This window comes from Pteropus medius, unplaced genomic scaffold (genome assembly GCF_902729225.1).
Source record: "Pteropus medius unplaced genomic scaffold, Ma_sr-lr_union100, whole genome shotgun sequence".
Lineage (NCBI taxonomy): Eukaryota > Metazoa > Chordata > Mammalia > Chiroptera > Pteropodidae > Pteropus > Pteropus medius.
In genome coordinates this window covers 951,987-978,068 of record NW_024352947.1, presented here as the reverse complement: position 1 = coordinate 978,068, position 26,082 = coordinate 951,987, and the positions used below count along the sequence as shown (strand labels likewise).

Genomic DNA, 26,082 nt, shown 5'->3' with positions numbered 1-26,082 from the left:
CCACATTTGCCAGTCTAAACCGGTCATAACCAGTTTTGAAGAAATGAGGTGAAATCACGGGAAGGAAGAGCAGGAGTGGACGCGCAGCTCTTGGGCACAGAGGCGGTGTAGGGGCTGTAGGTTCGTGGGCTCCACCTCTAACTGGGACATGGGGCGCAGGCGCCCTTTGCCAGGTCCGGTGTCTGTGTGGTTTCCACTGCCCTCCTGTCCGGGGGCGGGACCACCCCCCTCCCCAGGAAGCGGGCGTGATGCCGAGGAAAAACGGAGCTCTGCAGTCGGCTGCTTCGCCTGCCTCAGGAGGGGACAGGGGCCGATGGCAGAACTGGCCATTTAGGCCTCATTATTTCTCTTCATGTTTGGAAATGGGCCATCGGCCTGTTTTGGTCCAGGCCGGTTCTGGATTATTCCAGCTCACGCTTCAGATTTTTACCCTCTACGTTGTTTTCCTTCCTGCAGCTCTCCCTGCGTAGAGCCTGTGCCGTTTCTTCTTAATCCCTGCCTTTTGAAGATGTCGGTTTTAATGCTTCCTGTGTACTGTATTACTTTTTAAATTGCATATGTTAATATCTCTAATCTGTCTTCAAAGCAAGTGCTGTAATTGTTTTGAAGTGTTTTATTTTTATCACAGTATTAAAAGCGTATTTTAGTACTATTTTTAAATGGAAGGCGCTGTCTATAATACTTTATGTAGTAATATTTAGGAGCACTTTTAAAAAGGAAGGTGCCATCTGTAATTCCGTCGTGAGAGTCCCTTTGGGGAGCCGTGGCAAGCTGGAGGGTGTGGCTGGGTGCGGGGCGGCGGGAAGGGGGTCTCCTGCGGTCCCCACGCAGCGTTCAGTTTATTAAGCAGCTGCCGCGTCGAGTTTTTGGCTTCGAGCACTTCGGACCGTTAGTGGCACACATAAATCGTGTCACAGGGTGGGTGATTCCATATGGCATTAGAGCAGGTGTCTTGCTCAGGAGGCTCTGGTTTTGCTACTGGGTTCAGATGCCAGAACGATAATTTTCCGTTCATTCATTTGTAGACCAGGCAGTCTGTGCAACAGGACGAAGTAGCTGTGGTCGCAGAAGCCACTGTCTCTGGTCTTTAATGATAAATATGGCCTCTTTGAACATTTTAAATCTATCTAGACGACACAGAAATCGAACTCAAGCTGAATAAATAAAAAAAAAAAATAGGCCGTCATTAGGCCTGAGCAACTGAGAAATCCTGGGGGTTGGACTGGTCAAGACTCCATCCTTACGGCTCTTTCTTCCCTCACCTGGCTGTGCCTCCGTGCTGTGGTCCCCGTGCTCAGTCGCATCAGCGAGGTGAGCCCCACGTGTAGACAGCAGCTCATATGCACACTCTGTGGCTTGAGCCCTGGCGAGGATCTCAGCCCACGTGTTGGGAGAGCCCTCCCTGCAGGGCTGTCATTGGCCCAGCTTGGCTCCAGGGCTCATCCCTCCACCAATCCCTGTGGCCAGGAGAGGCAGCGCCTTCATTGGTCCAACCGGAACCACGTGTTAGGGGCGGAGTCAGCCCCGGACAAGTGAAAGGGTGTAGAGGTGCCGTGCCCAGAGGAATCCGGGGGACATTGCGAGAAGGGGGTCGAGGCTGGGCTTGGAGCAGCAGCAGCTGCCCCCTGGAGCCCATGTTCTTACCACACACAGAATTAAAAAGTCGTAAAGAACCCTCGGAATGTTTCTTAGGAAAGGGTTTTGTGCGTGCTGAGTTCGCTGTAGGTTTTGTGCTTTTTGGCAAGACTAACAATAAAATTCACAGTTTCGTCTATTTTTAATTGCTCTTATTTATGTTTTAAAATAACCGTTTGACAATATGTTGGTGTCTTCCCTTTCTGGGAGAGCTCCGTAGGGTAAAGACTTTATATCTTTATTACCATCTGTTAGACAGTGATCGAAACGCCGAGGGCCGTGAGTGCCCAGAAGGTCGGCTCCGAACGTGGCCTGAGCCCTGTGGCCTCTTGTCGCTTCACGGTTGGTTTTCCCAGAGTTAATTTTTCGGCCTGTGTGCTCCTTGCAATCCCAGTTTTAAGGTTTCTGTGTTGTGCCGTCTGCTGGCAGGTGCTTAAACCCAGAGCGTCCGCATGGGGTGGAGCGAGTGGGGTGCTGGTGTGGGTGGTGCTGGGTTGCTGGCTCTGACAGTGGTGTCACATTAATGCCTGTTGCGCATTCACATAGCTCCGTACTAACCATTAGATGTAATTCTTAAGCTCTCGAATTTAGGGGGGTGTTCCGTAAGCAGCAGAGCTCCCAGTGGGATTTATAGATGATGTAGGGGCCTCGTGCAGCAACTCAAATGCCATTCCAGCAGAGAGATCGTAGGCAAAAAGTTGTTTTTTTTCATATCTCAGTTGTCACATTTTCTGTTTCTAGGAAAGGATTTGATGATAGCCAAAATTGTACAGGAAATAACTCTCATTCAGAATCCTCTGTGATCCTCGTCAGCAGTGATGCTGAGTGAAACAGATGCCATGCAGTCATCACTCTCCTCTTTCTGGGAACACTGGCAGGCACGGAGCATCCGATCGCTCATCCCTTCCCGTTCGCCACACCCTGAAATATCATGTTTCCTCAGCTGGGAAGCTGCCCTGGGGACAGACAGCGTGCTGTCATGCCCAGACTGATTTTTTTCTGACGGAGGGAAAGCGAGCCGCCGTCGTAAGGCAGTGCCTGCCTGCTGTTCCCAGAGGCGGCACGTGTCCGTCTCCAAGCCCTTACGAGCCCGCCATCAGATCCCAGAGTTTCGAGAGTGTTCAGCAGTGTTTTTTATGCTTTGGTGAAGGCTGAGGGGAATCAATTATATTCTACCTTTATTACCCTGATTATTTTCAGAAGAAGTAGTTCTTTCATTCCTATGCCAACAAGTGAGATTCCCAGACTGCTCGGAGCTGGGAAATGTGTTTGTCTAATTAAAGACAGAGTAAATTGGAAAGCTTGCTCGTAATGAAAGGGAAGAGCTGATGAGGTCAGGTCTGCCGACCACAAAGGTGGGTTGGATCGCGGCGTTTCGCTCCGCGCTGTCATCTGGCCTTGTGTGTCTGGCACGTCGCCGAAGCACAGTGAGCTCAGCCGGGAAGCGGTTCTCGACCAGACACCAGGTTCTCGGGCACCCTCGCGCCGTGAGTGACATGTCCACTAGTACCCGTCGAGGGCAGGAGAACTTTTAAAACGGCACGCGTTGGCACCTGGCATTTGCCCTTCTGCTGCTGGACGTTTTGAACGGATCGGCTTTGAAAGAAAGTACGATAATATTCAAACAGTTACCTGTGCTTTGTGTTATTCTTGTAACTAATCTCACTGTTGCTCGATTACCTAGGTTAAGGCAGGTAGCGTGACACCAGGTGAGAGGCGTGGTTCCTGGCGTGGCGGAGTTTGAAGTTAGCCAGTGGAGGAGACTGGTGGGCAAACCGGAAGCTCAGGCTCTAAGGACCACTGCCCAGGCAGGTGTGGACGCAGGGGGCAGCGCTCTGCTCCGACGTGGGCCGGGGATGGGAGGCGCCCTGAGAGAGGGTGCTGCTGGGCCGGGCCATGAATTCCAGCTGGCCGGGTGGAGCACCGGGGAGAGTGAGCCAGAGAGAAGGGGCAGGGTGGACAGCGGTGTGGACACAGAGCTCTGTGACAGCGACAGCTGGGGGATCGGAGTCGGGCGGGAGATGGGGACCAGCGGGTCATATGGAGAACGTTTTGAACTGGAGCCATAGTGAGTGTTAATGGCTGTTTTCTATTTTTCAAATTCAGGTGGAGGAAGTACTCCCGGCCAGATGTCTGAAGGGATGCTTTTGGGAAGGACGGAGGTTTACGCAGTCATCGCCGCTGAGAAGCAAGTTGGTTTCAGAGAAACCGTGCTCTGAGGATGTGGTTTGCTTTTGGTTGACAAGAGAAGATACCACTGCAGGAGAAGCCTCTGCTTCTGCATTTCGCGTCGCGTTGTCAATGACAATGTAACTGGCTCTCCATCGGTCACCCTGGTGAGACGTGGCGCCCTGGCCCCGGTCGCCATGAGTGACCTGAGGCCGTCACAGGAAGAGAAGCACAAGCCCGGCAGAGCCTCTTCGAGGCTCAAGGGCCCTCCCAGAATCATGCAGTCCGATGACTATTTTGCTCGAAAATTTAAAGCCATTAATGGCGGCATGGGACCCGCCACCTCTTTAAGCGCCTCAAATTCCAGCGAGAGTGCTGGTCCGGCCAACGGCACCCCGGCGGTGCCCAAGATGGGCGTGAGGGCGCGGGTGTCCGAGTGGCCGCCCAGAAAGGACTGCCCCAAGGAGCTGGCCTGCAGGGCGCCGTGGGAAGGCCGGTCTCAGGCCAGTTACGAGAGCGTCGGCTCCGTCACGCCCAGCGGGCCAGACGGGCAGCGCGACAGTCGGCCAGAGGAGCGGCTCCACCTGGGCTGCGTGGAGGCGACGTACACAGTGGGCGACGTCTTCGTGCAGTCCCCTCAGAGGGGCCTTCACCCCATAAGGCAGAGGAGCAACAGCGACGTCACCATCAGTGACATCGACGCCGAGGACGTCCTGGACCAGCACGCGGTGAACCCCAACACGGGGGCCGCGCTGCGCCGGGAGTACGGGAGCACGTCCTCCATCGACCGGCAGGGCCTCTCGGGCGACAGCTTCTTTGCCATGCTCAGGGGCTACCGAGGCGAGGAGTGCGCCCCGAAAGCCGCAGCCCCATTCGGCTTCCCGGAGGCCTTCCCCGGCCGGCCCGCCATGTCGCCCAGCCTCCACGCGGCCGCCCGGATTTCCAGAGGGGAGTTCGTCCGCATCTCAGGACTGGACTACGCGGACGGCGCCCTCCTCGTGGGGCGCGACGGGGACACGCCGTTCAAGCGGCGCTTGAAGTCGGAGGCGGTGGAAACGTCCCTCTTCCGAAAGCTGCGACCCGCCCGGAGTGAGCACGAGACGTTCAGGTTCACGTCTGACCTGGAGGACGGCCGTCAGGAGCGGGGCGTGCGCCCCTGGAACTGCCAGCGGTGTTTTGCACATTATGACGTCCAGAGCATTCTGTTTAACATCAACGAGGCCATGGCCACGAGGGCCAGCGTGGGGAAGCGGAAGAACATGACCACGGGCGCCTCTGCGGCCTCGCAGACTCAGGCGCCGGGGGGCCTGCCGGGGAGCGGCGAATGCCCCCTGGGGAGCAAGGAGGACCTCAACTCGAAGGAGAACCTGGACGCCGACGCGGGCGACGGGAAGAGCAATGACCTGGTCCTCAGCTGCCCGCACTTCAGGAATGAGACGGGGGGCGAAGGGGACAGGCGGATTGCGCTGTCCAGGGCCAGCTCCTCGCCGTTCGGCTCCGGCGAAAGCTGCTCCTTCGAGTCGTCGCTCAGCTCGCACTGCACGAACGCGGGCGTGTCGGTGCTCGAGGTGCCCAGGGAGAGCCAGCCGGTCCACAGGGAGAAGGTCAAGCGCTACGTCATAGAGCACATTGACCTCGGGGCCTACTACTACCGCAAGTTCTTCTACGGGAAAGGTGAGGGCCCCTGGGGGCTGCAGCGTGCGCCGGGCGTCCAGGGCTGCGGGCCTCGGGCCCGGGCGGTTCTCTGTGCGGACCCGGCCCCGCGGCTCCTGCCGGTCTCTGCTTTAGGAATCCCCGTGTCCTGCCCTCGCTGACTTGTCACCCTGCCCCCTGTGTGGCAGTGCCTTCCCCGTTCTGAGCCTCCGCCCACCTGCGAGCATCGCACGTGTCACACTGGGCGTAGGTGTCCCGCTTTTGCGACGTCTCCCCTCGTCACCTCCGTGAGTCCTGCGGATGCTCCCTTCGCTGCGCGCGGTGGGCGATCGGGTGGCGCTTTCCCTCTGGCCTTTTCCACGCTGTTTCCTGCACTTGAGCTTCATCTTCCGCGAGGGCTTGCTCTCCTGGCCCCTCCCGGGCCCTCCCGCCTCCTCGCCTCCGCTTCCTCCCCGGCCTCTCCCCGCCCTCCCGCTTCCTCCCCGCTTCCTCCCGCTCCTCCCCGCTCCTCCCGCTCCTCCCGCTCCGTTATGTGCCCAGACGCTTTCAACGAGTCTTCGTTGAAAGGATGTACGAAGTCGCATGATGGACAGATTTAGTTTCCTTCTAGTTCTACAAACGAGCTGAAAGGCTCCGATACAAATGAGTCTTCCGTGGTGTGATTTAGCAGATTCTCTAATCATCTGTAAAATAAATTACGTTTCAGTTTTTTATATCTTCAGCTTTGAAGGATTCACTCCTTGGAAGTCACGTAGCTACATCTTCAAAATGTATTTTAAATCCTTTAAGTAAGTGTCCTCAGGTATTCCGAGGACATGAGCGTCCTCCGTTTGAGAGACCTGCGGGGCAGCGGGTCCCACACACGAGCTGAGCGACACCACTCGGGCGCCCCTCGCCGCCTGTGCCCCGTCCGTGCAGGCCACCATCCTTTATGGGGCTCCGCTTCCCTGTTCTCAGTTGCGCCTGCCTCCCGTGCCCCGTTCCCGGTGTCACCTCTTGGAGCGCTTCAGAAGGCCACGTGGGCCCAGCCTGTCCCCGTGCTTCTGCTCTGTCCTTCCCGGAGAAGCTTCCGGCACGCGCGTGGATGGTTGCGAGCTGACTGGCCTTTGAGTTTACTTGGCGTTGGTTTCTGTGTGCAGTCTGTGACTCCAGGTGTTTCTTTGGGGGGTCGTTGGGGTGTGACTCGGGCTTCAGGCGGTCACTCCATGCAGCTCAGACCTTGGGGCTTCTTTAGTGCTTGTTCTGGGTACTGCAGGCTCAGAAGCATTTGTTTGCCAGATAAATTGCAATTATCAGGTTAATACTGTTTCTGCCAGTTTTGCGTCAATGCAGATTTAACCAGCCATCCGCAGTCATAATGATATGACATTGTATAAATCAGTGGGATGTTGGAAAGGCGACGTGGCCAAAGAAACTGTCACTTGTGTTGTGACTGATCACGTGGCTCAAGGCGTTTTCTGTTCTCACGCTGACGACACAGTGGGTTGAAGTGACTTTGCCTGTGGGTCTAGGCTCCCGGCGGCGACCCCGGCCCCAGTCCGGACCTGGGCTCTGGGTGCAGTATGTCGCCTCCGTCGGCTCCAGCCTTCCGGCGGTGTGCTCAGGCACCCAAGACAGTCCTGGCGGTCTGTGCCGTGCAGCCACCCCTGCCCTCACGGCTGTGTCACCCAGGGGAGCACCCCACGACACACCGCTCGGGGCCCTCTCCCGGTGGGAGGCGCTCGTTTTGGGGAGCGGAGCTGGATCATGGAGCGCCGGCCTCCCGATGAAGATGCTTTTTATCGCCGAGGCCTTGGCTGTCAGCGCTAGCCGCGAACAGTCTCCTACGGTCACCCACCCCAAGTCCTCGGGCAGCAAGTCGTTCTGGCCGGCTGGCTGTGTAAGGACTTTGGATTCACCCTGTGAAACACCGGAGCATAAAAGTTAACGTGTGCGTGCGTCCGTATGCGTGCGTCTTTGTGCAGGTGCCACCGCCAGCATCTCATCCGTCCTAGCGCATCTTAGTGTTCTGCGGACACACGTAAGTGTTTAAGGAGCGAGAAACGGATGTTTTTGCACCCAGGGTCACCACCATTTGATCCGTGAATGTCCCTTACGGTCTGTCACGGGAGGCGATTAGGTCGCTAGATTCTGTTTGTTCTCTCGACCGCTTTTTGTAGCTTTTCTCTTGACCTCTCACCTGTCACTCCCCGGGAATTTTGAAGAGTTGTCTGTGAGAGGTTTGTTGCCACCACTTCTGATTCGCTACTTTGGAATTCACAGGACATTATTAATACGCGACTTGGATGTGAAATAACAAACATGCACCCCAAAGAAGCTCTGAGAGCGGGCGCCCAGGGGTGGGTGGGCCACGCGTGGGTGTGGACGAGGATCCTGTGGTCTGAGTGAGCCAGACATTCTTTGCAAAGTGAGGGCGTGGGACGGCGCCCCCCAGGTTGCCATGGCATCAGCGCGCTGCGATCTGTGAGGGGAGGGGCGGTCGCCCCAGCTCCTGGGGCCTGGGGCCAGGACGAGGAGCCAGGACACGGAGTCGGGCGGGGCCCCAGCCCGCTCCCGCCTTCTCCCGCAGTTAGTGCTTCCCCTGGGGCCTGGGTGACTTCCAGCGAAATCGGCCATAATGGCGTCCCCACCGTGCCTGTTGGTCGCTCTCTGGAGCCTTTAGGGACCGAGGCAGGGGCGGCCTAGGCCCCGTGGGCGGGTGGCCGAGCCCGTGGTGTGGGATGGGGACACTGCCCGCTCACACCGGCTGCAGCCCCGCCATCTGCAGACACACTCGGGCAGGACCGCGTTGGACAGAGGCCCTGGCGGCCGGCGCAGGCCGCGTGTGCCGGTGGCTTTTCCTTTCTGTTTCTCGTGCCCTTTGCTTCGCTTTTCTCTTGGGAAGGAGGCGGTCAGGGCATCTCGATGCTTCCCGAGCGCTGTGGTTTTTCACCGTTCTTCATTGTTCTGGGTGAAACATCCTTTTCCAAGAATGAAGTGGCTCCTGTCGCTGGGAAAGGTCGCGAGAGCCACCCGAGAGCCACCTGTCCCTGATGAGGGGCTGAGACCGACGACGGTGCCCGTCTGCGTGTAGAATTCTCAAACGGCACGTAAGCATTGCGCGGTCGTCTCAGGTACAGAGGCGGAGAAGCCCAGCCGTAGGAGAGCGTCGCCGTGAACGCTCCGTCCTTGCCGGGCCGGGCCTTCTCCGACGCGGGCACCCCCGTGGGAACGAACCTCTGTCACTGCCGCTCTGAGGCTCGCTCTGCGGGGCCGTCGTGCAGACCCCGTGTGTGCAGCTGCATCGGTTTCTACGAGCCATGACCTGCATAAGGTCATCGTCACCTGTCCAGGAGCTCGGGGAGGTGCCCGGCGTGTGCCACCACGATCCGAGCAGAAGAGGTAGCGGCCGTTTTGATTTATTTCAGAGGAAAACCTGTGAACTGCCCAAAGCGCGTTGTGGAAGGCACACTCATTTCCCACCTGCAAACGACTCGTGCCAGGCGTGTCAGCCATCGATCGTTTTAACAAACACTTCTTCACCTGGAACGTAAATTATCGTAAAGATTTTTAATTTCAAAAGATGTGAAAAGTTACAAACATTTATAGCCGCCCACTTTTCCACTTGAACGTGGTGGTGCTGAGTGACTTGCCAGCAGAGGGGGGAGCGTGGGACGCGGGGGCGAGTGACCGCAGTGAGAAGGTTGGGCAGACAGCGCCCCGGCCCGGCCACCAAGGTCATTGCCAGCGGTGGTAAGTCCCACGACTCAGTGACCGAGCTCAGCGTCGGTGCTAATAAGTCCTGTGGGCACTTCATACCCTTGATAGGACAGAAATGGCATTTCTGGGGTTTTCGTCTCGAAGCCTCTAACCTCACAGTCTGGTCAGGGAAAAACATCAGACAGATCCCAGCCGAGGCCACTCTCCAAAACCGCACGGCCACCAAAGACAAGGGGCGTCTGAGAAGCCGTCACAGCCCAGAGGAGCCTGGAGAGACACAGCCACCAAGCGTGACGTGGTGTCCTCATGGGGTCCCGGGAGAAGGAATGATGCTGGGTAAAAACTCAGGAAATCGGAACGAAGTTCGGGCTTCAGTCAGCGCTGACGTATCGGGATTGGCTCAGTGATCGGACAGATGTGTAACGTAGGGTGTTAACAGCTGGGAAACTGGGTGAAAGGCATGAGGACTTCACCGGGTTTGCAGTCTTTCTATAAATCAAAATAACTTTAAATGTTTATTACATTTTTTAACGTAAGTCACGATTCTCATGACATTTAAAATTAGAATCTTTAAAAGGAGAAAGAAGAAGGAATTTGCACGCAGTTCTGAACAGTGACAAACCTGCAGTTTCGTGTCCCTTAACTAAATGCTCACGGGACCCCTGCTCTGCTGTGTGTCACGCAGACCGAAGCCGTCGTGGGTGTCGCACAGCCCGTGTGCACGCCCGTGGTGTGCCGGGAGTCTCACCCCTGACTCTTCCTTCCCGCTCTGTCGAAACGCACGGACTCGGTCCCTTTGCTGTCACCGGAAACCCGCATGCTGAGACGAGGTGCCGTTTGAGGTGTGCCTGGTTCTCGGCTCCCCAGCTCCCTGCCCAGCTCTGTCCTCGGGCTTGTCCATGACAAGCACAAGGAATGGAGTGCGCGTCTCCGAGACCCGCTGTGCAGGGCGGCCCCGGGCTCTCGGGCAGGTCCGGGGTGTGCGCGACAGGCGGCTTGGTCTGCCAGCTCTCTGCCTCTTGGGGCCCGGGCCTAGCACCCCGTCGCGGTTTTCTGTCTTCTCCGTGCCTTACAAAGAGAACGTGCACGACGGGACCTTGGCCTCGCCTCCCCGCCTGCTGCCGCAGCCCTCGGGGCTTCCGCAGGCCGCACTTCTACCGGGAACGATTGAAACTTTCCCAACGGGACCCTTGGCCCCTTGGGTGTGGACGAAGCTGAGTCCACAGCAGGGCGTCGGGGAGACTGGCCTTTCCAAGGCCGGTCGTGCCCCAGGTGCCAGCTGGCAGCCCCTTCCGCGTCCCCGAGCTTCCTGAGAGCGGATCTACCCGCAGGACCCGCAGCGCCTCCGGGCTCCTTCCTGGGCCCTCCCTGTAAAGACCTTCAAGGTCACTGCTTTCTAAACTGCTCCCTTTCCCGGGTCTACGTGAATGCGCCCGTTTCTCCAGTGGCCGTCTTCGTCATCAGTGTCTTTTATTTATTTATTATTATTTTTTTTTTATGGTGACATTGGTTAACCAAACATCATCAGCATCTTAACTGAAGAACAGTACTTGTGCACATGTCTGCTGAGTGGGCACTCAAAAAGGAAAGAGCCTTCCGGAACTCCTATGGACGAGGACGTGGGGACTAGCCATGTCGCCTTTCTCGACACCCGCCGACTCCATGTGGCTGGGCACTGTCTGGTCGCCAGTAGGCGGGGGTGTCCCTGAATCCTGACCGTGGTTCGAGGCGCCTCACGCAGGTCGTAGGAAGAACGTCCCCGGGGCTCCGTGCTGGACAGACGGGGCCTCTGGGGTCCCTCCCTGTGGTGAGGCTGCGTGAACGTAGCCCCGCAGCACCAGAGATTTTGCGGGAAAGAACGAGAAATGGATGAGAGTAAACTAAGCGCTCGTAGATACAGTCAGGGCTCAGCAACGTCATGACCCTTTTCCTACTTCCTGTCTGTTACTGAAGTTTTGCTTTAGACCGGTAGGTGCTTTGGTGACATTGTGATGAAAGGTGCTCTTTGCCACCCCTCTGGTCACCAAGACGGATCTGACTAGACTGAGTCGCTGATTAGGTCGCCCCCTCGCTCCGTCAGACAAGGTGACCTTCGCAGCTGGGGAAGCCGCAGCGAGGTCCCGGTCCTGACGTTCTGGGCTGGCGACAGTCTCCGGAGTTGCTGGTCACGTGATACCGGGAGCTGGACTTCGGGCCGGGTGGGCGGGTTCTGCTGCCCAGGAACTAGTGAAAAGCAGAAAGAGAGGAGGAGGTCACGAGATGTCCAAGGACATCTACTTTGGGAGTAAAATGTGATCAAGCGCCCTTGGGGGCGTCGCGCGCCCGGAGCCCTGTGTGTCCCTTCAGAGACGATGCTCGGACCCGCGGGACGCCACCGGCCTCTGTCCCTTCCGTTTGACGCCTCTGCTGTCTCCCACTACAGAGCACCAGAACTACTTCGGGATAGACGAGAACCTGGGCCCCGTGGCGGTCAGCATCCGGAGGGAGAAGGTGGAGGACGCCAGGGAGCGAGAAGGGTCGCAGTTCAACTACCGGGTGGCGTTCAGGACGAGCGAGGTAAGGGGACTCCGTGCGTGGCGACTGTCCCGGGCCGAGCCTTTGACGGGGCGCGTTAGGGTGTTCCAGAGAGGGGTTGCCGTTTTTCTAATGTTCGTTATTACAACATTTAAGATCATTAAAAGGGCTTACACCTTTTCATCTCAAATAAAAAGTTTGGAAACTTATCCTGGATGTCAAGACGCCACCCTCCATGAGAGGGAGGGTGACTGAGGACAGTGCCAGGCTTTCCGTGCTGGGACAGAGCGGACAGCCGTGAACAGGGCAGTTCACGTCCGAATTTACAAACGACTCTAAATCTAAGGGGAGCTCTGCCGGCCCGCGGGGGGCGGCCGTTTGCCTAGCGTTTGTGCCCTCGCTGCGTGACACGGGGCACCAGCCAGGTCCTCGCTTGTCCTGCGCTGAGCGAAGGCAGGTTGTCGCACAGGGTGGCACGTACGTCCAGCCACGAGGGTAGAGGTGTCGATTCGCATACAGCAGTAGATCGGGCTGTGTCGCGGGCTTCATTCTCTTCACCATTTTGGTTAGAGGGGCATCTGTTGCGCAGGTGATCTAGAATGTGTATTTTGGTGGACCGCTTCCAGATCAGGCGGAGAAGACTGAGCCCTCTGCTCGTCCCCTGCAGTGTGCTTGCTGCCGAGTATGGGTGCTTGGTGACCTGGGCTCCGTGACAGATAGACAGAGAGAGCCTCTCTCCTGACCTGACAGCTTTTAAGTTATAGGCCTGCCATGTTCAGTTAGCATCCACTAGGCACACGTGGCTGTTTAAATTTAAAGCATTGACATAAAATTATAAACATAGTTCCTCAGTCATGCTCGTCACAGGTCAGATGGTCGACGGCCACATGTGGCTTGTGGCTCCCGTGGGAGCCAGAGCAGGCAGAGGGCGCCCCACACCGCAGGGCGTTCTGCCGGCCAGTGAGGCCCAGGGCGCCGTGCGGACGCGGGCCCAGGCCCTTGGCTGTTACTCTGACAGCTCCCAGGAGTGGGAGGCGGGACCAGAACCCGGCCTCCCGACTCGGGGTGCTGGGGTTTCCGCTCTCGTCATTTTAGAGCTGAGGCACGTGTCACAGTGGCGTCCCTGCGTTCATGACGTCTTTGAGGACGTACCACAAATCGCGAGGCGGAAATCAGGGGCAGCGTTCTCAGACCTGCCCGTGGGGGTCACCGGGTGTCCCCATTCAGCTTCAGGAAGTGTCAGCACGGTTAAGTCAGACAGAAGAAGAGGAGGGGGTGTGACCAAGGGAGGGGGCGCAGAGGAGCCCAGACCTGGGAGGAGCAGGGAGGAGTGTGCGGGGAGCGTCCCGCGCCGCCTGGCCTCGTGGGCTCCTGGCCCTGCTGTCACTTCCCAGAGCCGTGGCCGTGAGTCCTCCCCAGGCACTCTGCCGGGCTCCTCCTTGCCCTTTCGGTGTCAGTCCCATTATTTGGACCCTGCCTGGCTGGTTCAAGCCCTGAACTTCGGTCTCCACACCCACTCAGAAGAGAGACCGAGCCCCTCGCTTCTCCCAGGGCTGTGCACTGACGTCTCCCGCTGTGTCCGCCCCCGCAGCTCACGACGCTGAGAGGAGCCATCCTGGAAGACGCGATACCGTCCACCGCCAGGCACGGCACCGCGCGCGGCCTGCCGCTCAGGGAGGTGCTGGAGTACCTCGTGCCCGAGCTGAGCACCCAGTGCCTGCGCCAGGCCTCCAGCTCACCCCGCGTCTCCGAGCAGCTGCTGCGGCTGGACGAGCAAGGGGTGCGTACAGTGCCCGGGACGGGCGTCCGCGTCTGTGCCGCGTGCCGGCCTGTTTGTCCGTCCTCCTTCCCCTTACGGCCGTGTATTTCTAATGCCTCGAAGCGTTTTCTCCCCGGTTTTTCCAAACACGCCTGCGTGCTAGTCAGGAAACCCGATGCCTGTCTGCTGGAATCCACCCCCCCCCGCCTCCCGAGCTTTTCTGTGACGTGTCGTTTGAAGGAGGTCTGGTTTTGTCCCAGCCAGAAGAACACGGCGGACTCGGGCTGACGAGGCGTCGGTGCTGTGTTTTCACGTTGAGCCTTCCCATGAGCGAACAGCGCTTCAAGGCCGCGGGCTCACAGATGGGGTGCACAGCGTGTAGTTGGAACCCTGCAGCCAAGACCTAGTCGGTCCCCAGGCCATAGCAACACTCAGCGAAGGAGCATCAAGGGCTTTGCTCTGAAACGAGAACAATCTTAGCCTGGGACAGCGCAGGTGCCCGGGTGCCAGCCTGGCACCCCCGGCCGGGGCTGGCCGAAGTCCCAGCGGGCGGGTTAGGTCAGCGTCAGTGCAGTGGCGAGGGATTTCAGGGGTCTGGAGACAAAACCCGTTCTGGGAGGACTGGCCGTCTCAGGACCTGGGCACTGGAGTCCCTCCGCTTTGTGTCACGAGCGTGCTGCTTGCTCTGAGGTGCCACAGGAGGGTCCGTGGGTGCTGTGGCATTTCAGCCATCTCCACGAGGCGTAAGAGACTCGAGGGAGAGGTGTCTCCTGGCCGATGGTTCGTTCCGTTGCGGCTTTGGCGGAACTGCAGCCGCTTGGCACAGCAGCCACCGTGTTGATTCGGCCCGGGGACCAGGGTTGTCCCCCGAGTCCCATTTGTGGCCCGCAGACTGACCCAGGGGGCGGAGCTGGCGCGTGCCTGTGAGCGGTAGACGCGTGTGGGGCCCGTGCGGTGCCACGCCGCGTGCCCGTGTGCGTGCACGCATGTGAGCGTGTGTGCGTGCATGCGTGTGTGCGTGCATGTGACAGTGTTTTCACTGGGCCGGAGCTCCAATCGTTGTCACAAGACCATTCTGGAGGCTCTTTTGGCCACATTCCCTAATTCCCACGGGCCCGACAGCTGCCTGGATGGAAGCGCAGCACCTGCTCCCCGTTAGGGTCCGGACACGGGCCGGTCTGTCCAGGGGCCGGGAGGGAAGGATGTGCAGTGGGCAGCACTGCAGTCAGCAGGGGAGCCTGGGGACCCCCAAGTCTTAGGTACAGGTGACCCCGAGCAGCATGGGGGTTAGGGCACAGTCGGGGCTCTGCGTGTAACTTCCGACCCCCCAGAAACTTTACCGAGAGCTGACTGCTGACCGGAAGCCTCACGGGTGACCCAAACCGTGGAGTGCCGTGTTGTTCCGGTGTCAGGCGTGTTTACGCTGTACTCTGACACTGAGGGAGGCCAGAGGACAGAACGCGTGGTCGAGAAAGGCCTTGGGGAGGAGGGGCACATCTGCAGCGCTGTCCGGTAGCGGTGGCCCCGCAGTCCAAACCCACGGCGTTCGAGGGGCCCCGTGTTTGGCCTGAGTGCCGAGTCCACGACACGGAGAGAAACTGTGCAGGTCACTGAGGCCACAGCAGCCCCAGCAGCCCTGGGCCCAGATGGCTCTGCTCAGGGCCTCCTCCCCGGCCGCGGGCGCGTGGTGCCCGGAAGGCCTGGGACCAGCTGCTGGGCGGCCCCAGAGGAGGCCAGACGGCTTGGCATGGGGTGCTGGCACTGCCGTGAGGTGAGCGGCAGGGCACACAGGGACAGCTGCACAGGACAGAGTGAGCCCCTAGGGGGGCGTATGATGGCCGGGGCAGAGGGAGCAGCGGGCGCCTGTACGCGTGGGCTTCCGGGGCCCGTGGGACCGTGTGGCGTCATGTGCCAGTGCTCATCATGCCTCAGTGTCGAGGCAGGCTCTTCTCAAGGCCACGGCCAAGTCACTGGAGAGGGCTGGGCCCCTGTCCCAACAGCAAAAGAATAAGCCGGCACGATACAGAACGCGAAGCAGTTGTTTTGAGGCCACGCTAGAGCAGTGACACAGATTGTGACAATCACTGAGCTCGTTGACATCTGTGGTGAAAACCGCTAAATCGCGAGTGTTTCCTTCATGGGCTTTAATATCCTGAAATGTCTTCTGTGGTACGAGGAGCGATTAACGTCTGTAATGAAGTAACGTTCGCGTTTTATCATAGGGAGTGCTTTTTGAAGGAGCTGGTCGTTTGCTCGAAGTGTGGTACCTCGTTTATCTGGGTAGCCGAGTCGACGGGGACATTTACTCCCAGTGGCCGGCTGTTTGGCCGTGTTTTCTTGACCCTCCTCAGAACTGGGTCGGACGGGTCCGAGGAAGAGGGCACGGGCCCCCCGCTGCGGGTCCTCGTTCCAGGCAGCTCGTCCAGGCAGAGGCAAACAGGCCATGCTGCCTCCTCGGGCCCCACGGCGCTGAGTGCGGGCCGGGCCCGTTCGGGACCGTTTCACGGCGGACTCCGCCTGCTCGGCTCTGACCGGTCTCGCGCAGGGGGCTCCTCCCTTACGCTCCCCGAGCAGGTGTCGCCTGCCTTTCCCGAGTTGTCTGTTGTCATTAGACGGTGCGGACGAGGCGCTTTTGTCACCACGCTGCTCCGGGAAACGAGTGTCATTTTGCCTCATTTTACCGAGACCGTCGGCTGCGAATTTTGATTAAAGGCTGTTTTACAGCTTGATAAAAGTGAACGGCACTGTGGAACGAAGCCTCTAGGGAGTCGGTGGTGTCTGATAATCTGTCAGGTTTCGAGGCTCGGATTGCAGATAGCGAGTAAGTGCTCTGATTTCGTGAGTGAGAAGTCGTTCCTCTTTGGGGATGGGAAGGAAGCTGTGAAGATGGCTCCGGCATGTCCCCAGCCGTGGGAGGGCCGGCCTGTGGCTTCCAGCGTGACGCAGGGCTGACTGGGGGAGGGGGTCACAGCAGAAACTCTTCCGCTGCTCTTACGGCCCGTTGTCAGAAATGCAGAAGTGAGTGTAATTGTCCAGGCAGTTGCCTTTATGGACACAAAACATTATTCTGTTGATGCACATATATCTATGTCCATTGGGATTCTTTTCTTACCAGACTTTAATTCGAATTGTTTTTCATATTTCATATTTCATGGATGTTCAAATAACAACAGGAAAAATAAATAAATAACGCACTGGGGACCGGAGAGGGACAACCTTTCAAAGTCTGTGGGCTTTTTCCTTCCTGACTTGGAAAGTAACGCTCATCACTATGTGGAGGACATAAAATCAAGCATCTCCACAGTTGTGTGTTTTTGAGTAGATGCTCGAACTTACCTGTCAGCTTTGGAAACCGGGCGAATCCCGCACCGCACGTATTTCTTAGGGTGTCCGCTCTTTCCCCAGCCCTATTTTCGGGTTCCTGCATTGTTTTGTGCGCGCAGCACGGTGTACAGTGACAGCTGCTCGCTCTGCTCTCTGGCCCATTTGCTTGTGGGAATTGCCCTGCATGCTTTCCCGAGAACAGAGTCTAAGCTTCCGTTGTTTTAATTTTACTGCGAGAAGCTTGTCCGACCCGCTTCGCCAAGTAACTGCGTGTCTCTGCGTTGCAGCTGAGTTTCCAGCACAAGATCGGGGTCCTGTACTGCAGAGCGGGCCAGAGCACGGAGGAGGAGATGTACAACAACGAGACGGCCGGGCCGGCCTTCGAAGAGTTCCTCGATCTCCTGGGCCAGAGAGTGCGGCTCAAAGGGTTTAGCAAATACCGAGCTCAGCTGGACAATAAAAGTAAGTCTCACATTCGTGCGTGTTCAGTTCTCCAGAGGCAGGCGTGTCACGTAGACCTGAGTGATTCTTCCTTCCTTTACCCTGACCTCTTCTGCCATACTCTCGTCCCCGGGTACCGAGGACGAGCACGCCACCCAGTTCTGAAAGACAAAATACTGGCACGTTCGCTCGTGCCATGCTCTGGGGCATATTTTGTCATTTCTGGTTTCACGGTGCCACCTGCGGGGTCAGAGGGGTGGTCAAAAGGCTGACACACCTCTTCTTCAAGGACTTTAATCAGGTCCCCTTAAGTGACACTGCTTTAGCTCTAAGATGCCAGCTTGGCCAATTAAAAACACAGCTTCATGCCATCCCGTGGTATGCAAATTTGTCTTGTGTCTTCATTCAGGTAATCACGTTGCTTCCGGTCCTAAATATTTTAGCTTTGTATTTGTGCCGTTACGTAGTTGCTGTCAGCATCTGAAATACCAGGCAGAGTAATTTTGTGTGTGTCGGAAAATTCCGCTAATCATCAAGCAGCTAATTGCTCGCTGTTTTCACGAGAGACAAGCGGATGGATTCTCCCGTGGCAGAGGCTGGGAGAGCCCCTGGCCCCCCCCAGCAGGCACGGGGAGGTGGCGGTCTTCCTTGTGGGAGCATCAGTGTGGCAAGCCAGGGTTGGAAGCGAGGTGGCCAGTGTCCAGTCAACGCGGGACCGTCACTGGCACTCGCCCACGTCAGGGCGGCCAGGCCTCCGTGCACCTGTCATCACTTCCGGAGGCACTGACGGGACAGACGGCAGGACCGGGGACAGCGCTCGTCCCCACAGGCCCCGCGTGTCCCCCACGCGCTCCAGCGCTGCTGTTCGGCTGTCGTGTCAAAAGCGTGTGGCTCGTGCCTCAGATCCGTAGCGACAGAGGGTGGTTCGGAACACGCTGTGAGTGTCCACACGTTTTAAGCAAGTTTAATGAGACCTTTGCAGGTTTTCCTTCTGCTTTTCTGGCAAACGCTTCTCATGCACACCCCAGAGGTGCTGGCATGCCGCCCTGCAGGAAGGCCACCCCGCAGGAGTCGCTCCTGTGCGCGCCCGCCGTCCCCCTTCGGCGGGAGCGGGCACCGAGGATGCGTTCTAAGAACATCTGACCTGTGCGTTTTATGAAACCACAACGCAGAGAACGGAAACGTGTGCCTGGGCGTAGAACTGCCCTCAGCGTTGAACTCCTGTGACCCAGGAGGCGTCCTTGCTGTGTTAGAGATGTGGCACTAGGTCCCCAAGCTCAAAGACGTGACAGCAGAAGAACGAGACCATGACGCGTCGATTCCGGATGACGAGCACTTCTTCAGCTCGTTGTTGTGAGCGAGGCTTTCTGTGATGTACAGAAAAGCCCCAGACATTCGTTTGGAAGAAGAGAGGTTTCTAAGAAAGACCTTTCATAAAACAGTCAAGTAACATGATGTCCGTCTCAAGTAAAGACGGAAAATCTCCTTAAATTTATGAGAATCGTGTTCTAGTTTTAGCTCCTCAGTCGAATCTCACTTTCTTCACGAGGGAAATTCAGAGTGTTGGGGGAGAGCACCCGGAATGTCCCCTCCAGCTTTCGAGTGCACGGCACGATGGAGCAGGAGCCGGGGACGCCGGCTGCTCGGTGCGCGTGGACCCCGGGCCGGGGGCGGCCTGTCCTCTGCTGGCCTGGACACCGCCACAACGGCGCGTGCAGCAGCTCACGACCAAGCACGTCCGTCACCACCTCCATCACCGGGCGACGTGTGAGGCCAAACGCTTCAGAACATTCGATTTCAGAAATTCGTCTTTTAGTACTCCTTGGGATAGGCGAATTGTGGCACATTTTTAGAAATGTTTTTTAGAAGTATTTTTCTTCTTTCGTTGTAATGTTTTGTCAACTAGGCCATTAAAAACCCGTCAGGATTCCCTTACCGACTTAATCATCATAGGCACGACGGGGGTCACTGAATGTGCTGGCCAGGGTCGCTTCCTCCTCTGACCTTCAGCGCTGTTCCCGGCCAGTCCGTCCCTCGCTGACGGCGCCGTCACCCTTCCCTCGTGCCTGTGCCCACTCGCTCCCAAAGCACGGACACTGTCAGGGGCCTGAGCCAAGACGACGAAACGGAATGTTACGTTCTAAGAAGAATGAAAATGACAAATTCGCATCAACGAATAGTTAAAAGTGAAAATCTCTTAATTTTGGCACTGGTTAGTAGACCACTTGTTAGACGGGCGATTTATCAATACCGAATGCGAACACTGTGACTACTCCCCGCATTCGTGGAGTTGCCTCCGAGGACCTTTTCAGAGTGTGCAAAACAGTACATGGCATTTTTTGTAGAAGATTTTCAGGACTTTCTGAGTCGGATATAAATACTAGAAATAATTTATAATAATTTATAATTATTTCTAATGATATTAAAGTAAAATCTTAACTTGTAGATTAAAGAAAGGTTAACCCAAGATGACTATTTAGAGTTTACCCAACAAATACAATGGAGTAACTTTGTTTTGAGACGATACCGAATAGTTTTGTTTCTTGGGGTTTAAAAGGTAGCAGAATAAACCTCCATGTAGGTCAGGGATTGAGAAAGGCAATTCTGAATTCTGTTTCCATCTTAATTTATATTTATCTTTGTGTCTTCATCTGTATGCTTGTATGCGTGGTCGTTCAGAACCGTATCCTAAAATCATTGTTTAAACATTTCATACCATGTTAGTTTGGGCATCTGATGCTCTAGTCTGAGGTAGTCTACTGATAATACAGATGGGTTTTGAATTTGCAAAGACTCATTCCGCTCTTCAGAAGACGAGTTGCAGTATGATCACCAGGGTTCAGATGTCAGAATTTTTTGACGTGTCAGCACACACTGTGCAGGAAGAGGTTACACATTCATTCTCCAGTCTTGATCACGTGACGGTATCGTCGCATTGCCTTCTGGCAAGAGAAGAAAATTAATTACATCATTCAGGGAGCTCTTTAACGTGTTTTGTTCTCGTTCCCATATTAACTCAATCCGGTTTCAGTTTTCTGTGTTCTAACTAAGAATTAACTCTACACACACGCAAAGGCGGGGCGAGGATAAGCGCCGGTTACCTCACACCTTCAAATCATTGTGCCCAGACCTGCAGCAGCCACCCCTCCAGCTTCTTTCCTTCTCTGCTCACCTGTGCTCCTCATGGCAGGAGCACTTGTCCCCTGGTGGGCCACCTAAGTCAGCACTGCGAAGGCAAAAATGTAGTGTGTGGGTGGGGGAGGGTTAGTGAGCTTGCTGGGAAGCTCGAGGGAGGAGAAAGCCACAGGCGCGGGTTAGGGCGGTAGAAACAGGAAGCGGGAGGAGGGGTGACCCCAGGACACTGGAGCGGTGGGGAGGGGTGACCCCAGGACACTAGTTATGTACAGTCGAGTGGCTGGGTTTTTAGTTGATTTGCCTTTCGTAACAATGACGTCCTAAGTGTTAAGTCGCTGGTTTTGCCGTCGCTGACTCGTTTTTGTCGTCCACCTTTGTCTGCAGCTGACTCCACAGGGACTCACTCCCTCTACACGACGTACAAAGACTACGAGCTCATGTTCCACGTGTCCACCATGCTGCCGCACACACCCAGCAACAGACAGCAGGTGCGCGCCCCTCCTCCCCCCGCCACCCTCACAGCCCAGGCCAGGCCCCGGGGCGGCAGGCGCGGGGAACTTGCCAGGAGTCGCTGGGCTTTTTCCTGGGGAGGCGTTAACGAGCTCTGACTCCAGTCATTTGGGAGGGTTCGGGCTGTATAGGGCGTGAGCACACGCGGTACCGCAGCTTTTCCTTGGAAGACCTGGAAAGGCTTCCACGCTCCCGCGTTGCGTGCTAGGCAGACTCGGGAGACCAGGGTCAGCCGTGCTAATGACAAAAAGCCACCCCGCAACCCGAACTCGGGTTTCTGCACATGGGTAGGTGACTTATTCGTAGAAAATGCTGCAAGAAAGGATCTCAAACTCAGCCATGGCACAATTTAGTTCTAGGGGGTCGATGGCATTTAGAGGATGACCCGGGAGACTTGCATTCTGAATTCATTGCAGTCAGTCACTTGCCTTGTGGCCTTGGGTGAGGTTCTTAGTCTCAAGAAATGTCGTAATTCTCCAGTGAGGACATGGTCTGGATGGCCAAGCGTGGCTGCTCGGGGTGCTGGGCCGAGCAGGGTCCTGGGGTAGCACACGGGCTCAGGGAGGGAATGCTGTGTTCGGGGTGCCTTCCGTGGCTTGGAAGTGGGGAGACGTGGTACGCATGAGCGTGCTGGACTAGATGACACACAGCATCTTCCTCTCGGTGTTCGAGTTCTGTGGTTCTAGGTTCTTCTTTGAGGCTTCCTCCTTGTGGGTTGACAAAAAGCTTCTGCAGAAGGACGTAGTCGTTAGCAAGGATTCTGGGGCCACACATCCCAGACTGGGATCCGGGCTGCTAGCTTTGCGACCTTGCGCCACGTTTTATGTGCTTTAGTGTCCCGTATCCCTGAAGACAGAGTTCTGTCTCTTTTCTTCAGGGAGAGGTCCCTGTGCACCTAGAATGGCCCCCAAAGCTTGGTCAGCAGTCCGTAAACACTGGTCGAATGAATTATTAAACCTTCCTTGGGTAGTAGGTAGAATTAGATGAGTTAATCCATATAAAGCACTTAAAACAGATAGATGACGCCACCGTGCAGCCCGGGGCCGTGCACGTGCCAGATTTGTTCCGGGTTCTTCCAGCTCTTTCTCTCTCCCTCACCCACCTCTCCCAGGCCCGCAACTTACTCTAATACCAAGGCTGTAGATGTCAGACGTGGCCAGCTGGGTTCATGCTGCATTTTGTGTCCGCGGAACTTAGCCAAGTTACCCGCCCCCGTGTGAATTGTGCCTGCCACGTCGGCCAATTAGCACCATGCTGTCTGTGATGGTCAAACTGGTCGCGACTCGTCCACATCAGATATAATTTCTTGTGTCTGTTCTTGTAATAAATCAGGCTAGAGGCTGATTCCAGGTCGCGTTAAGTCCTCAGAGCGCTCGCTCGCCGGGCAGAGGAGGGTGGTCCTCGGGATGTCTCACCGAGGGGGCAGCCGTGCCCTCCGAGGAGTGGTCACAGAGCCCGGCGTCCCCCAGGTCTCTGGGCCTGTCTGGCAGTCGGTCCCCTGCCCCGGAGTCGTCCCCCATGCGCCCCTTCGGCCCCCCACTGGGCAGGTCTTCGTGAAGCAGTCACAGGTGCTCTCGGGACTGAACACAGCTTCAGACTTTGCTTTGGCCGAGAAACCTTCCTTTCAAACTCAGGACGTGAAGCAGGCAGAGGTGGCCCGGGGCCTGATACACAGTGAGCATGGTTTTGATGCACGAGTCAGAGCTGCTGGGCTCGGAGCGGGGACGGAGCCATGAGGTCCCGAAGCGGTCAGGCCGCTCAGGCCAGGCCCCGAGCCGCTGCAGCCTTAGCCCCCGATGGCCTGCCATCCACAGAGGTGGCGGAGACGCAGCTCGTGAGGTCCGAGCGGCTGGGAGCCCTTCTCCCCGCTCTCCGTGAGTGCCCGGTGAGCAGGTCCTGACGGCACCGGGCTCACCTGCAGTGTGGACCATTCAGGAAGAATGAAATGCTCGTTCGGCTTTCCGCGAGGCGCTTTACTCCCAGGCCCTAAATAGGAATGAACGCTCACACCCGTTGATGAAACTCACTGCTTAGGATAAGGTTCGGTGTTGCCCTGTGTCAGAAGAAAAACTCTGTAGCTTCACGATCTCGTTCTTATCCTCGCTTTGTTAATTCATCGAAAGTTTACATCTGGGTTTATTTTATCTCTCCGTTTGCAAAATATTCAGCCTTGCTCAATATGTACATTTACCCTTGTTTTTTGGCAAAATATTTTACATTTTGGATAGTATCTGATATTAGGTATTTTAAATATTTTATATTGGTTGTATAAAAATTTTCATGGGGATGCATTTAATTTTTTGCTCAGTTCTGAGCATCTCTGAGTTTCAGCATTTGTAATCATTAAATGATGCGGTTTTGACTTTGAAATCATGCTAATTTTCATGTATTTGCTTCTTAAGACAAACAACTCTGGAGCTTTAGTCTTCTCCAGTTTCATATTAATTGCTCCCTCCTCTGACCCATGGAAACCTGTGGCCTCATCTCTGGCACATCTCTTTCATGCATGCAGGCTGCTCGCCCTCCGCTCCAGAATGAGGTGTGGGCTGCCTTTTCTACCTTGCTAAGTTTAGAAAAGATTTTTTGACACAGACTGCGCAGAGGCCCGTAGATCTGCCCGGTTCGCCTTCGTGCAGTTTGGACCTGGGCGTGGCCGCTCAACAGCCTCTTGCTTTCACTCGCTTTCGATCGTCGCCCCACGTTGCAGCTGGTCCTGTGATGCCCTGACGTCTGTCCGAGGAGTTGAGAACAAACCCAGAGGCTGTCATGTCTGTGGATCGCTGCCCTTTGCCGCGGAGATGGCGAAGAAGCACATTCCACATTCCTCGTCATAACGAGAGCTCGTCTCTGCCCGTTTGCCCTCGCTGTCCCCCTCGATGGCAGAGCCCGTGGCGCCAGGTGGCGCCGACCAGGGCCCCGCTCCGGGTTGCTGGGCTGCGTTCGCTTACGGCCCGCACCCTTTCCCCTCCCACGTCCACTGATCGTCCATGCTTTCACTGACCACTCGGAAAAACACAGCTAACTGCTCAAGAAAAGGCTTTCCTTTAAATAGAAGTCACAGAAATTGCTTAGGTTACGTAACGTTTGATGAGGTCTTAGCAAACGGTGAACGGCGTTTCTGTTAACTTTCCAGATGTTAGTTTGTTTCTTCAGTCCCCACTCAAATCCAAGCGTCCCGTTAACGGACGAGGTGTTAATTTTTCTTATTTTTTTCTCCTACAAAGAGCTTTTGCTTTTTCTCTTCTTAGAAATGAATCTCCTTGCTCCCCTCCCCCCTACACTTTATTTCTTCTACAAAGTGCATTTTGTGACCGTGGTTCAACTAACCGGACTTTGTCACACATTCGGGCCCCGTTCACAAAGCGAAAGGATCTGCTCAGGAAGCGCGTGCGGGTTGACCTGTCGTCAGGGCGACGAGCCTCCAAGTGGCCTTTAACGTGTGCTTTCGCGGTCCCGGGCGAGTTCCCGTAGATGTGGCCCATCTCCCCTCCGGAGAAAGGGGGCGCCGGGCAGAGCTGCCCAGCCTGCTGCCCCAGTGGCCACGGTAGCAGAGCCCCGGCTGGCCAGTCCACGCGGGTGGCTGCAGGGCCCGCAAGTGGCCACCGTGGCCTCAATCCGAGAATTCCTGCGTTTCAGGGGTGGTGAGTCAAGTACGGTGGAAGCGGTTGTGTTCCGTGTCCACCAAATGCGTCGAACGCGATGTTAGGCATTTTAGGGATTTTTCTTTTGTTCCCGAATGTTTCCTGTCCTCTTACAGTGCAGAGGAATCAGGGATTTCAGTTATTGGGAAAATAAGGGAAGAATATCGTAGCCCAGGCCGATTTTCCGCCTGTCTGTTGACATTAGTCTTGGGCACTAATCTCTGTTTGTTTTCCTTTCTGTGCATGGCTGTTTATCGTGGTTCACACCTGTGACCACTGCAGCGAGTAAATAATAATGCAGCGAAGAGGACCTAGTTCGTTCCCGATTTTTTACTTGCATCTGAAGTGACACACTTTACTTAAATATCTAGCAAACGTTTTTAAAACTGCGGATGACTCATGGGGTTTGTATTAATATATGTTCACATAGGTTTCAAAACTTCACTGACGGGAAGATGATTTTCATGTGTTTATGACTCTAACCAGAGGGCGTTACATAGGAATTTCCAACATATGAATCAGCAGTTCAGCTAGGAAAAGCCAACTCGTTCCCATTTTCCCAGGCCTTTTATTGTGCTAAATCACAAGTCAGGGGCCCGACAATGAAGTCCTTTTTGCATCTGGATTTAAAAGGTTTTAACAGTCGGACCTAGTGCGCTTGCCAGGAAAGTGTGTTCCAGTAGGTGCCAAATAACTTTAAAAGCAAGCTTCTCGTCTTGGTTATCGCTAGTACAGAGAGGTTCACCGCCCGAGTTATTCCATTCCCGCAGTGATATCACCCCCTCATCCCAGGACGATTGTGTCAAAACTCCACATCGCACCCTCCGCGAGCGTCTGTGCGCGCGTAGACGCACCGAGCGCCCCGGGTGTGGATTTATCGGCTGTATTCAGAGGTGGTCACGATTTCGTTGCACAGCGTTACGTAGCTGTGATCTATTTCTGTCCATGTAGCGCATGCGTATTGGGTGGCCGCTATGTCCCGGGCAGGTCGTTAGAAACTACAACATCAAAGTCACTGAGACACATGCCCTGCCCACACGAAGGCCACGCCCGATGCAGGAGAAGCGAACCAGTTTGAGGACAGCGCCGCCTGCGGAATGGACCTAGCCCCGGGCGTGCGGGCGGGGCACCAGCCTGCGCCTGCCCGGGGCCGTCTGTTCTGCGAGGCGGTATCTAGGCAAAGCCTGCGTCATCCAGGAGAAACTGGGGTGTCGGGGGCACTCTGGGCAGAAGGAACGGGGAAGTAAAGGTGTTGTTAAAATGCTACTGCCCGCCACGTTGGGAATTTATAAGATTACGTACTGTCACGTTTTCCAGCTGTTAGTCCGACGGAATTCTGTGTTTCTGAATTGCATTTAAAATACCAAATTTCAGTGAATTACCTTGAATGGGTTGGCCACCAAAATAACAGCCTTACTATTTCCGCCGGGGAGAGGCCCGTTTCTGCGGGAGCGCAGGGCCCACGGCCAGCGGTGCGGGCCTTCTCGGCGCGTGGCACCCTCTCCCGGACTCTGTGTCCCTTCAAGTTACAGAGCTTGAACTGCGAAGTCCCGGAACGCACTTTGAGCCCTGATGTGCTGTCGCTTTCGGGTGGGCAGATGA

General features: G+C 56.1%; 1 protein-coding gene across 10 annotated transcripts in view; it reads left to right on the top strand.

Moving 5' to 3' along the window:
• SIPA1L2 (signal induced proliferation associated 1 like 2) overlaps window positions 1-26,082 on the top strand; it is a 155,865-nt gene that overhangs the window by 79,550 nt on the left and 50,233 nt on the right. For 8 of the 10 annotated variants that reach the window (XR_005650167.1, XR_005650168.1, XM_039850380.1 and 5 more), the window contains 6 exons: window positions 3,320-3,447; window positions 3,742-5,478; window positions 11,579-11,712; window positions 13,262-13,450; window positions 17,041-17,215; window positions 20,714-20,817. Coding sequence is in view for 8 of the 10 variants with exons in the window: in XM_039850380.1 (XP_039706314.1) it covers window positions 4,002-5,478; window positions 11,579-11,712; window positions 13,262-13,450; window positions 17,041-17,215; window positions 20,714-20,817 (2,079 nt within the window). In the remaining 2 variants the exon portion in view is untranslated. The remainder of the gene's footprint in view (window positions 1-3,319; window positions 3,448-3,741; window positions 5,479-11,578; window positions 11,713-13,261; window positions 13,451-17,040; window positions 17,216-20,713; window positions 20,818-26,082) is intronic. The other 2 variants (XM_039850382.1, XM_039850388.1) reach the window with 2 other exon arrangements.